At 41.3% G+C, this 12,434-nt stretch overlaps 1 protein-coding gene and 1 long non-coding RNA gene across 2 annotated transcripts in view; both read right to left on the bottom strand.

Annotated features, from left to right (window-relative positions):
* The window catches only part of LOC139750888 (uncharacterized), a 330,261-nt gene that overhangs the window by 56,023 nt on the left and 261,804 nt on the right, over window positions 1-12,434 (bottom strand). The window lies entirely within an intron of this gene.
* LOC139750703 (uncharacterized) overlaps window positions 1-12,434 on the bottom strand; it is a 231,517-nt gene that overhangs the window by 49,766 nt on the left and 169,317 nt on the right. Inside the window, exon 10 of the mRNA XM_071665380.1 lies at window positions 6,449-6,635. Coding sequence (XP_071521481.1) covers window positions 6,449-6,635 — 187 coding nt within the window. The remainder of the gene's footprint in view (window positions 1-6,448; window positions 6,636-12,434) is intronic.

The raw sequence follows: 12,434 nt of genomic DNA, 5'->3' as shown, positions 1-12,434 counted from the left end.
CGTTAAGAACAGAGGACTGGGCCTCTGAGGGAACATCCTCACCTGGCCCCCTTCTCTGTTCCTTTTTTTGGAAAATTAAAAAAAAAAAAAAAAAAAGGGAGGATTTCCAGCCCCCCCGCTCCCTCCCCTTTTAGTCGCCTTCTACGACACGCAGGGAATACGTGGGAAGTATTCTTTCTCCACCCTATCCCCAGGGATATATATATATATATATATATATATATATATATATATATATATATATATATATATATATATATATATATATATATGTTTGAGGACAATGTGTGGTGTGAGGTGGTTTGATCGAGTGAGTAACGTAAGGGTAAGAGAGATGTGTGGAAATAAAAAGAGCGTGGTTGAGAGAGCAGAAGAGGGTGTTTTGAAATGGTTTGGGCACATGGAGAGAATGAGTGAGGAAAGATTGACCAAGAGGATATATGTGTCGGAGGTGGAGGGAACGAGGAGAAGAGGGAGACCAAATTGGAGGTGGAAAGATGGAGTGAAAAAGATTTTGTGTGATCGGGGCCTGAACATGCAGGAGGGTGAAAGGAGGGCAAGGAATAGAGTGAATTGGAGTCATGTGGTATACAGGGGTTGACGTGCTGTCAGTGGATTGAATCAAGGCATGTGAAGCGTCTGGGGTAAACCATGGAAAGCTGTGTAGGTATGTATATTTGCGTGTGTGGACGTGTGTATGTACATGTGTATGGGGGGGGGGAGGTTGGGCCATTTCTTTCGTCTGTTTCCTTGCGCTACCTCGCAAACGCGGGAGACAGCGACAAAGTATAAAAAAAAAAAAAAAAAAAAAAAAAATATATATATATATATATATATATATATATATATATTTTTTTTTTTTTTTTTATACTTTGTCGCTGTCTCCCACGTTTGCGAGGTAGCGCAAGGAAACAGACGAAAGAAATGGCCCAACCCCCCCCATACACATGTATATACATACGTCCACACACGCAAATATACATACCTACACAGCTTTCCATGGTTTACCCCAGACACTTCACATGCCTTGATTCAATCCACTGACAGCACGTCAACCCCGGTATACCACATCGCTCCAATTCACTCTATTCCTTGCCCTCCTTTCACCCTCCTGCATGTTTAGGGCCCCATCACTCGAAATCTTTTTCACTCCATCTTTCCACCTCCAATTTCGTCTCCCACTTCTCCTCATTCCCTCCACCTCTGACACATATCCTCTCTGTCAATCTTTCCTCACTCATTCTCTCCATGTGACCAAACCATTTCAAAACACCCTCTTCTGCTCTCTCAACCACAATCTTTTTATTACCCTTTCATTACTTACTCAATCAAACCACCTCACACCACATATTGTCCTTAAACATCTCATTTCCAGCACATACACCCTCCTCCGCACAACTCTATAGCCCATGCCTCGCAACCATATATCATTGTTGGAACCACTATTCCTTCAAACATACCCATTTTTGCTTTCCAAGATAATGCTCACGACTTCCACACATTCTTCAGCGCTCCCAGAACTTTTGCCCCCTCCCACACCCTATGATTCATTTCCGCTTCCATGGTTCCATCCACAGCCAAATCCACTCCCAGATATCTAGAACACTTCACTTCCTTCAGTTTCTCTCCAGACAAACTTACCTCCCAACTGATTTGTCCCTCAACCCTACTGTATCTAATAACCTTGCTCTTATTCACATTTACTCTCAGCTTTCTTCTTTCACACACTTTACCAAACTCAGTCACCAGCTTTTGCAGTTTCTCACACGAATCAGCCACCAGTGCTGTATCATCAGCGAACAACAACTGACTCACTTCCCAAGCTCTCTCATCCACAACAGACTGCTTAATTGCCCCTCTTTCCAAAACTCTTGCATTCACCTCCCTCACAACCCCATCCATAAACAAATTAAACAACCATGGAGACATTACATACCCCTGCTGCAAACCAACATTCACTGAGAACCAATCACTTTCCTGTCTTCCTACATGTACAAATGCCTTACATCCTCGATAAAAACTTTTCACTGCTTCTAACAACTTCCCTCCCACACCATATATTCTTAATCATGCCAATTCACTCCATTCCTGGCATGCCTTTCACTCTCCTGTATGCAGGCTCCGACCTCTCAAAATCTTTTCCACTCCTTCCTTCCACCTCCAATTTGGTCTCCTGCTTCTCCTTCTTCCCTCCACCTCTGACATATATATCCTCTTTGTCAATCTTTCCTCCCTCATTCTCTCCATGTGTCCAAACCATTTCAACAAATCCTCTTCTGCTCTCTGAACCACACTCTTTATATTACCATACATCTCTCTTACCCTTTCATTACTTACTTGATCAAACAGCCTCACACCACATATTGTCCTGAAACATTTTATTTCTAACACATCCACCCTCCTCCACACAACCCTATCTATAGCCCATGCCTTGCAACAATACAACATTGTTGGAACCACTATTCCTTCAAACGTACCCATTTTTGCTCTCTGAGATAATGTTTTCGCCTTCCACACATTCTTCAACGCTCCAACAATCTTGGCTCCCTCCAACACCCTGTGACTCACTTCTGCTTCCATGGTTCCATCTGCTGCTAAATCCACTCCCAGATTTCTAGAACACTTCACTTCTACCATTTTCCCCATTCAAACTTACCTCCCAATTAACTTGGCCCTCAACCCTACCGAATGTAATAACCTTGCTCTTATTCACATTTACTCTCAACTTTCTTCTTTCACACACTTTACGAAACTCAGTCACAAACTTCTGCAGTTTTTCATCCGAATCAGCCAAAAGCGCTGTATCATCAGCAAACAAGAACTGACTCATGTACATATTTATACATGCTTGCATTCATCCATTCCTGGAACCATTCCACCCCAAAGGGAACAGCATTGCCACCCCTGCGTCAGTAAAGTAGCACCAAGAAACAGACGAAATAAGGCCACATCCACTCACTCTGTCTCAGCTGTCATGTGTAATGCACCAAAACCACAACTCTCTATCCACATTCAGGCCCCAGACATATCACATGCCCTGGTTCAGTCCACTGAAAGCACGCCAACCCCAGTACACCAAATCATTCCAATCTAACTTGGATGACTCTAACATTCATTCACCCCCTGATGCTCCTCTCACTAATCCTATGCCCCTTCCTGTAATCTCTTTTTGGACTGTCCGAAAATCGTTTCTTCCACTGAACACAAGCAAGGATTATGGTCTTCATAGCATTCATCCCTGTGTACTGAAAGAGTGTGCCTCTAAACTTGCACCTGTGCTTGCTTGTTTGTTCCGTTTCTGATTTAAAACCACCACTTTTCCTTCTCCTTGGAAGCATGCATTGATACATTCCATCCCTAAGAAGAGTGACTGTTCTGAGCCCTCTAACTACCATCCTATTGCTTTGACATTACCATTTTCAGAGTCTGAATCCCTCCTCAACTCCCATATCCTTAAACACCTTGAAAATCACAATCTTCTCTCTGATCATCAGTATGGCTTCCATAAGGCAAGATCCACTGGTGATAATCTTGCCTATCTTATTAATGTCTGATCATCATCCCCGAAAGATTTTGTCGAGTCATGTCTAAGGCTTTTGACAGGGTGTGGCATTGGGGTCTCACCTCTAAGTTCCCCTCTTTTGGCTTTCATCCCTCACTTTGCTCCTTCATATCTAGCCTTCTCTCTGGCCGATCTGCCTCCGTAGTTGTTGATAAATCAGCCTCCCCCCTTTTCTCCATCAGCACCAGTGTCCCTCAAGGTTCTGTCCTGCCTCCTACACTTTTTTCCTTTTTTTCAATGATTTCCTCACCACAAATAATTCAATGCACTCATACAATGATGACTCAACACTGCATTCATCCACATCCTTCAACTCTGTTTCCTCGTCTCTCGCTCGATCTGCATCTCGTCTTCACACAGCTTCCTCAATAAACTCTGACTTGGACAGGATATCTCAGTGGGGTTAACAAAATCTTCTAAAGTTTAATGCCTCTAAGAACCAGTTTCTACCCATCTCTGTATTGAAAACTCCTCACACCTCTCATCTCTCCTCTGACGATTCTGTAATCCCATCTCTTGACTCAATGAACATACTTCGTATTACTGTAACATCCACTCTTACTTAGAAACCCCACATTACAAGAATAGCTAAATCTGCCTCTAAGAAACTGGGTGTCCTGTTCAGATGTCGAAACTTCTTCTGAACAGTTTCTCCATTCATACAAGGGGTTGATTTGTCCTTGTATGGAGTAATGCTCTCACATTTGGGGTGGTTCTAGCTCTGCATCCTTACATGACAGGGTTGAGTCAAAAACGGTCCACCTTATAAACTGTCCCAGGCTAACTTTCAAACTTGACCCCCCTTGTTCTATGCTGTTCTATTCCCAAGAGCTGGCTGCTTGTGTACACACACCACTAGATAGATCACGCAATACTCGGCAAGCTGCTGCATCAAATGAGTATTGGTGGTCATCAGCAACTCAAGGGTAGACCATTTCAATACCTGCTTCCTTCCCCACACATCAAAGCTTTGGAACTCCCTGCCTTCTTATGTCCTTCCCAAAAACTAAGACCTGGCACATTTCAAAAGACAGGTTTTTCACTTCCTCAAAAATTCGTGAATACTTTCCCTTGTCTTTTCTTTTTCCATCTCAAAATTCTTTCAATATTTCAATTAAGGCACGGCCTTCAGCATAAAAAAAATAACTATAGCGTGAAAGCCTTTCACCTTCCTGCATGTTCAGGCCCCTATCACTCAAAATCTTTTTCACTTCATATTTCCACCTCCAATTTGGTCTCTTGCTTCTCTTTATTCCCTCCATCTCTGACATCTATATCCTATTTGTCAACCTTTCCTCACTCATTCTCTCCATGTGTCCAAACCATTTTAACAAACCCTCTTCTGCTCTCTCAACCACACTCTTTTTAATACAACACATCTTACCCTTTCATTACTTGCTTGATCAAACCTACTCACACCACATATTGTCCTCAAACATTTCATTTCCAATACATCTACCCTCCTCCATACAACCCTATTTATAGCCCATGTCTTGCAACCATATAATATTGTTGGAATCAATATTCCTTCAAACATACCCAATTTGCACTTCTAGATACCATTCTCTCTTTCCATACATTCTTCAATGCTCCCAGAACCTTTGCCCCATTCTCCACCCTATGACTCAATTCCGCTTCCATGGTTATGTTCACTGCCAAATCCACACCCAGATATTGAAAACACTTCACATCCTTCAAATTTTCTTCATTCAAACTTACATCCCAACTTATCTGTCCCTCAACCCTGCTTAACCTAAAAACCTTGCGCTTATTCAATTAACTCTCAACTTTCTCCTTTCACATGCTTTTCCAAACTCAGTCACCAAGTTCAGCAGTTTTTCACTCAAATAAGCCACCAGCGCTGTATTACTGGTGAACAACATCTGACTCACTTCCCAGGCCCTCTCATCCTCAACAAACTGCATACTCACCCATCTTTTTGAAACTCTTGCATTTACCTCCCTAACAACCCCATCCAGAAACAAATTAAACAGCCATGGTGACATCACACACCCCTGCTGCAGACCAACATTCACTGAGAACCAATCACTTTCCTCTCTTCCTACCATACACAAGACTTACACACTTAATAAAATTTCTCACTGCTTCTAGCAGCTTACCTTCCACACCATATGTTCTTAAGACCTTCCACAAAGCATCTCTATCAACCTTATTATATCTATAAATGCAACAAACAAATCCATCCATTTTTCTAAGTATTTTCATTTACTTCTTCAAAGTAAACACCTCATCCACACATCCTCTACCACTTCTGAAACCATACTGCTCCTCCCCAATCTGATATTCTGTCCATGCCTTCGCCTTCTGAATCAATACCTTCCCATACAATCTTCCAGGTATACACAACAAACTTATGCCTCTGTAGTTTGAACACGCCTTTATCCTCTTTCCCTTTGTACAATGGCATTATACATGCATCCTGCCAATCCTCAGGTACTTCACCATGATCTATTCATACACTGAATATCCTTGCTAACCAATCAACAACATAGTCACCCACTTTCTTAATAAATTCTACTGCCATACCATCCACTCCTACCGCCTAGCTGGATTTCTTCATCCACCTGAGCCAAACCTTAGGGGTCGATGTACCACTGGGTTGACTGTGGACTGATTGGCACCATCTATGTGCTTGACCTTGGGTGGCCCATGAATGTATCATGGTCATGAACTCTTGCTGCTACAACACAGATGTCCATTTGGAAATCAATTAAAAATTCTTTGGTAAAAAGCTCCTATGTTACTTAACTTTCTGTAGTATGACTAAAATAAAGAATTAAAAAATATCTGCTTGACTAGCAATATCATTTTCTATGTCTAGCCTATACATGAAATAGTTAAGGCCACAAAATAAATATTTCTTACCTGTATGACCTTCACTGGACATCCAATCAAGGACACCCAAGCACTGGCCAGAGGAGAGGCACCATAGGCGGATAGTGCAGTCTAGAGAGCCAGAAATAATGGTGGTATTATCATATGTTAATGTGGTAACTGCATCTTCATGGCCTACAAGTGTCTTTTGGCAATGACCCGAATCTAGCTGCCAAACCTGTAAAAGAGCATAATTTGATATTAGATAAGAAATTTCATTTTTCTATTGAATACTATATCTCTGGGAACAACCATCATAGGGGTGGCCACAGCAAAAAAGTCTCAATTTATCCCTGTCCTTACATGCCTCCTTCACATAAACTCTTCCACTCTATTTCCCCATGTCACAGGTGGTCTTCATCCCATACTAACCCATTCAATCACAGTCACATCCTCTCCTTGTATATTCCACATCTTGCATTCTTTCCACATACCCAAACCACCTTAAAGAACTAAACTTCACCCATTCTCCCACTCCACAATATTCCCCTCGCATTTCTTACCATACCAGATTTCTCACACATCTTGTTACTTTTTTCATTCCAGCTAGTCATACCACATGCTCCTCTCAAATACCTCATTTCTTCTACAGCCTGGATTCTTGACCTCTGTGAATCATCTCAAGTCCATGTTTCAGCTGCATTAGTCAGGGTTGGAGGATTAAGCTGTCCCTAGTTTCCTTCTTCACTTCTATACTTATGCCCATACCTTTCATTATTCTATTAGGAGACTCAATGACATCTGCCCTGCACTGTGCTATCCCTTATTTCTTCCTTATATCACAAAACTTACCCATGACTGCTCCTAAATATTCAAATTTTGTCACCACTTCCAGTCTTTCTCCCTTTGTATCTTTTTTTCATCCGTGACCACTACTTCCCATGTTAACAAGGTGGCACAAGGAAAAAACAATCAAAGGCAGCATCTGCTCTCATCCATTATCTAGCTGCCATAGGCAATGCAATGAAACCACAATTCCCTATCCACAACTAGGCCCCATATTCTATCAAGGGACCAAATGACTTCTACCATGTACTGCTCTCTGGTTGCCTCCCATATCACCAAACTTACCCAAGATTGCTCCTAAGCACTTAAGTTCTGTCAGCTCTTCCAGTCTTTCTCCCTCCAAATCTTTTTTCTTTTTCAAACTTGATTGCCACTTCCTATGTTAGCGAGGAAGCACCAGGAACAAACAAAGAAAGGCCACAACTGCTCTAAACCATTATCTAGCTGTCAGGTGTAATGCACCAAAACCATAGCTCCCTATCCATAACCAAACCCCAGAAACTTTTCCATGGTTTACCCCAGATGTTTCACACACCCTTGTTCAGTCCACTGACACCACATCAACCCCTGTACACCACACTGTTTCAATTCACCCTATGATGTGCATGCCTTTCACCCTCCAATTTGGTTTCCATCTATTCTCCTTATTCCCTCCACTTCTGATAAACATAGCTTCTTTGTTAACCTTTCCTCTCTCATTCTCTCCATATGTCCAAACTATTTCAGCAAACCCTCTTCAGCTCGCGCAACCAAACTGTTTTTATGAACACGCCTCTCTCTTACCCTTTCATTACTTACTTGATCAAACCAAATCATGCCACATTTCATTTCCAACACATCCACTCTCCTCTACACAGTCTAGTCTATAGCCCATACCATGTATTCATATAATATTGCTGGGACTACTATACCTTCACAAACATACCAACTTTTGCCCAACCAATTAACAATCTCTCTTTCAACACATTCTTCAGTGATCCTAGAACCTTCACTCCTCAACTACCTTATGATTCATGTTTGCTTCCATGGTTCCAATTGCTGCCATGTCCACTCCCAGGTATCTAAAACACTTTACTTCCTCCAAGTTTTCTCCATTCAATCTCACACCCCAACTAACCTGTCCTTCAACTCTGCTAAACCTAATTACTTGCTTTTATTCGCATTTACTTCCAACTTCCTCCTTTCACACACACACACCTCTAACTCAGCCACCAACTTCTGCAGTTTCTCACTCAAATTTGCCACCAGTGTTATAACGTCAGCAAACAACAACTGACTCACTTCCCAGGCCCTCTCATCGCTCCAAACTGCATTCTCACCCCATTCTCCAAGACTCTCGCATTTACTTCTCTTATCACCCCAATTATAATCAAATTAAATAACCATGGAGACATCACAGACCAACCATCACTTGGAACCATTCACCCTCTTGCTACTTGTACACATGACTTACACCCTTGGTAAAAACTTCTCACTGCTTCTGGCAGCTTACCTCCCACATCATACATTCTTATGACCTTCCACAAGGCATCTCTATAAACCCTATCATATGCTTTTCCAGATCCATCAATACCACTTACAAACCCATCTCTTTCTCTCAATATTTCTCACACACACATTCTCTAAAAAACATCTACTTTTGACACCACACTACTCCTCCCCAGTCTGATGCTCTGTACATGCCCTCATCCTCTTAATCACTACCCTCCCATACAACTTACTAGATACACTCAACAAACTTATACCAATGTAGTTTGAACATTCATCTTTATTCCCCTTGCCTTTGTATAATGGCACTATGCATGTCAACCCTCAGGTGACTCACCATGATACATTTCAAGTAAGACTTTCACAAACTCTTCTCTCTTCACCAAAACACCCTCCATAACTCTCTCATTTGCATACCACCCTGACCCAAATACCCTACATCTCCCACCCTATCATCAAACATGTTTAAGAGTCCTTCAAAATACTCACTCCATCTCCTCCTCACTTCATCACTACCAATAACAACTTCCCTATCTATACTCTTCATAAATGTTCTCATTTTTTTCACACTATCACCCTCCCCAATATTTATAACAGATTAGTACACTTTCTTCTCTCACCCTACAAGGATTTGCAAAATCTGTACTTTCCCTGTTTCCTCTCAAATACCATTACTTTACTTTTACTCATATTTTTCCTTCAATTGTCCATGTGAACACACACATCACAAAACACACTTATAGCCTTCTGCAACTTCTCTTCATTCTCATTAAACAACATAGTATCATCCAGAAACAGGCTTGTCACTAGCCACCATACCTCACCACCATACTCCACCTTTACATACCTTTTTCCTAGTTTTGCTTTCATCTCTCTCATCACCCCATCCATTTATATGCTAAAATGTCATGGTGACATCACATAGCCCTGCCTCACATCCATATGTACACCAAAACTTTCACTCAACTCTCCATCCATCTTACACATATATTTGCTTCTCTATACAAGACTTTCAGACCATTCAATAATTACCCCTACCCCATATATCCTTAACACATCCCATAAAGCATTCCACGACTGTCATGCACTTTCTCCAGATCCATAAATACTGCATACAGCTCCTTACCTTTTGCTGGACACTTTTCAACAGTCATTCTCACCACAGAAATTTGATCCACACCCCTTACTTTCCTAATACCCCCTTACTCTTCACTTATTCTGCACTCAAAAAGTCACTTCCCTCATGCTATCAATTAAAACTCTTGTACATTTTTTCCTTGTATACTTAATAGATTTTTTCCTCTATAATTGCTAAATACATCCTCAGTGTCTTTTCCTTTGAATACAGGAACAATAATAGCTTTCACCTAATCCCAGGGACAGTCTCCTGCTTCCATGCTAAATTACACATCAAATGAATCTACTCTGACACACTTTTTCCTCCATACCTCAACAATTCTGCTGTAATTCTGTCCATTCCAGTGTCTTTCCTACCTTTAACCTCATTATCTCCCTTTTTTTACCTCCCTTCTTGCTACAAGCCCCTACACTTATGTTCTTTTCCGTCCATCCTCCATACCCATGCAATAACTGCTGCCTCATCTTCACCCACATTCACCAGGTCTTCAAAATATTCTTTAAATCTTCCTTTCACTTCCTCCCTTTGATTCAGCAAATCCCCTTCCTTAATTCTTAAATTCAAATTTCCATTCCAGTGTAATATTTCTTTTTTTTTTTTAACTTTTCACACAACTTTATTCCAAAATCTTCATCTACTCGTTCTTTAATTTCCTCTATCAGCCTTGTAACATTCTGCTTACAGATCTTCTATTTTTCCATCCTCCTTCACTAAACTTCTACTTTTATATTCCTTTCAAGCAATTTATCATATTCCTTTTCTTCTCTTCCACAGCATTTCTAATCTTCTCCATCCACCATGCAGGTCTACTTTTATTCTCATATCTCACAACCTTGTATCCAACTACTAATTCTACTATCTTTAAAATTCTTTCTCTAATTTTAAACACCTCAATCACATCACTGCTGCCTCCTCACATTCTCTGCGCTTCCATCTTAACTTTTGGTTACCCTTCTTTCTTACCCCTTGAATTCATTCCAATGCATCTAATTGCTCGCCAACACTTTTATCTCTCCATTCTTCATTACCACATACCTCCACTTCTCCCTGATCCACACCTCAACAAGACTGCAAAATGGTCACAGTCCCTGAAGAATCCTCTCACAACTCAAGCATCCTTCACAATAGTTTTCAACCTTCTATTCACTACCACATAATCAATCAAACCCTTTTGTTCTTCTCTTCCATCGTATTTCATATGAACTACATACATCTGTGACGCATTATGCAAAAAGGTGTCTAAAAAGAATAAACCCCTCTCAGCATAGATATCCACAAAATAACTTCCACTCTCATTTTCTCAAGCACTCCCCATTTACCAACCACCCCAATTTCATCACATCCCAGGATTGCATTCAAACCATCAATTACAACCACCTTCCTCTCCTTCTCAATCTTTTTATTATTATACATAATTGTGGTTTCCTGCATCAGCGAGGTTGCGCCAGAAAACAGACAAAGAATGGCCCATCCACTCATATACACATATGTACATAAATGCCCACATACGCACATATACATACATATACACATCAACATTACATACACATATATGCATGCACATACACAGACATTACATACACACACACATGCATATCTATACCCGCTTGCCTTCATCCATTCCTACCACTACCCCACCCCACAGGAAAACAGCATCACTATCACCAGCTCCAGCAAGGTAGGGCCAGGAATACAGACAAAAAGGCCCCATCTGTTCACATTCAATCTCTAGCTGTCATGTGTAATGCACCGAAACCACAGCTCCCTTTCCACATCCAGGCCCCACAGACCTTTCCATGGTTTACCCTAGATGCTTCACATGCCCTGGTTCAGTAAATTGATAGCATGTCGACCCCTGGTATACCACATCATTCCAATTCACTCTATTCCCTGCATGCCTTTCACTCTCCTGTAACTTCAAGCCACAATTGCTCAAAATCTCTTTCACTCCATCCTTCCACCACCAATTTGGTCTCAAGCTTCTTTTGTTTCCTCCACCACTGACACATATCTCCTCTTTGTCAATCTTTCCTCACTCATTCTCTCCACATGTCCAAACCATTTCAACACACCCTTTTCTGCTCTCTCAACCATACTCTTTTCATTACCGTACATCTCTCTTATCCTTACATTACTTACTCGATCAAACCACCTCACACCACATATTGTCCTCAAACATTTCATATCCAACACATCCACCCTCCTCCGTACAATGCTATCTATAGCCTATGCCTCGCAACCATATAACATTGTTGGAACTACTATTCCTTCAAACATACCCATTTTTGATCTCCGAGATAACATTCTCTCTTTCCACACACTCTTCATCAATCCCAGAATCTTCGCCCCCTCCCCTAACCTGTGACTCACTTCTGCTTCCATGATTCCATCTGCTGCTAAGTCCACTCCCAGATATCTAAAACACTTCACTTCCTCCAATTTTTCTCCATTCCAATTTTCATCCCAGTTAACTTGTCCCTCAACCCTACTGAACCTTATAGCCTTGCTCTCATTCACATTTACTCTCAACTCTCTCGTTTCGCACACTCTTCCAAACTCAGTCAC

This window comes from Panulirus ornatus, chromosome 10, assembly GCF_036320965.1.
Source record: "Panulirus ornatus isolate Po-2019 chromosome 10, ASM3632096v1, whole genome shotgun sequence".
In the NCBI taxonomy this organism is placed as follows: domain Eukaryota; kingdom Metazoa; phylum Arthropoda; class Malacostraca; order Decapoda; family Palinuridae; genus Panulirus; species Panulirus ornatus.
The sequence above is the reverse complement of the archived record's forward strand: the minus strand, read 5'-3'. Positions and strand labels throughout refer to the sequence as shown.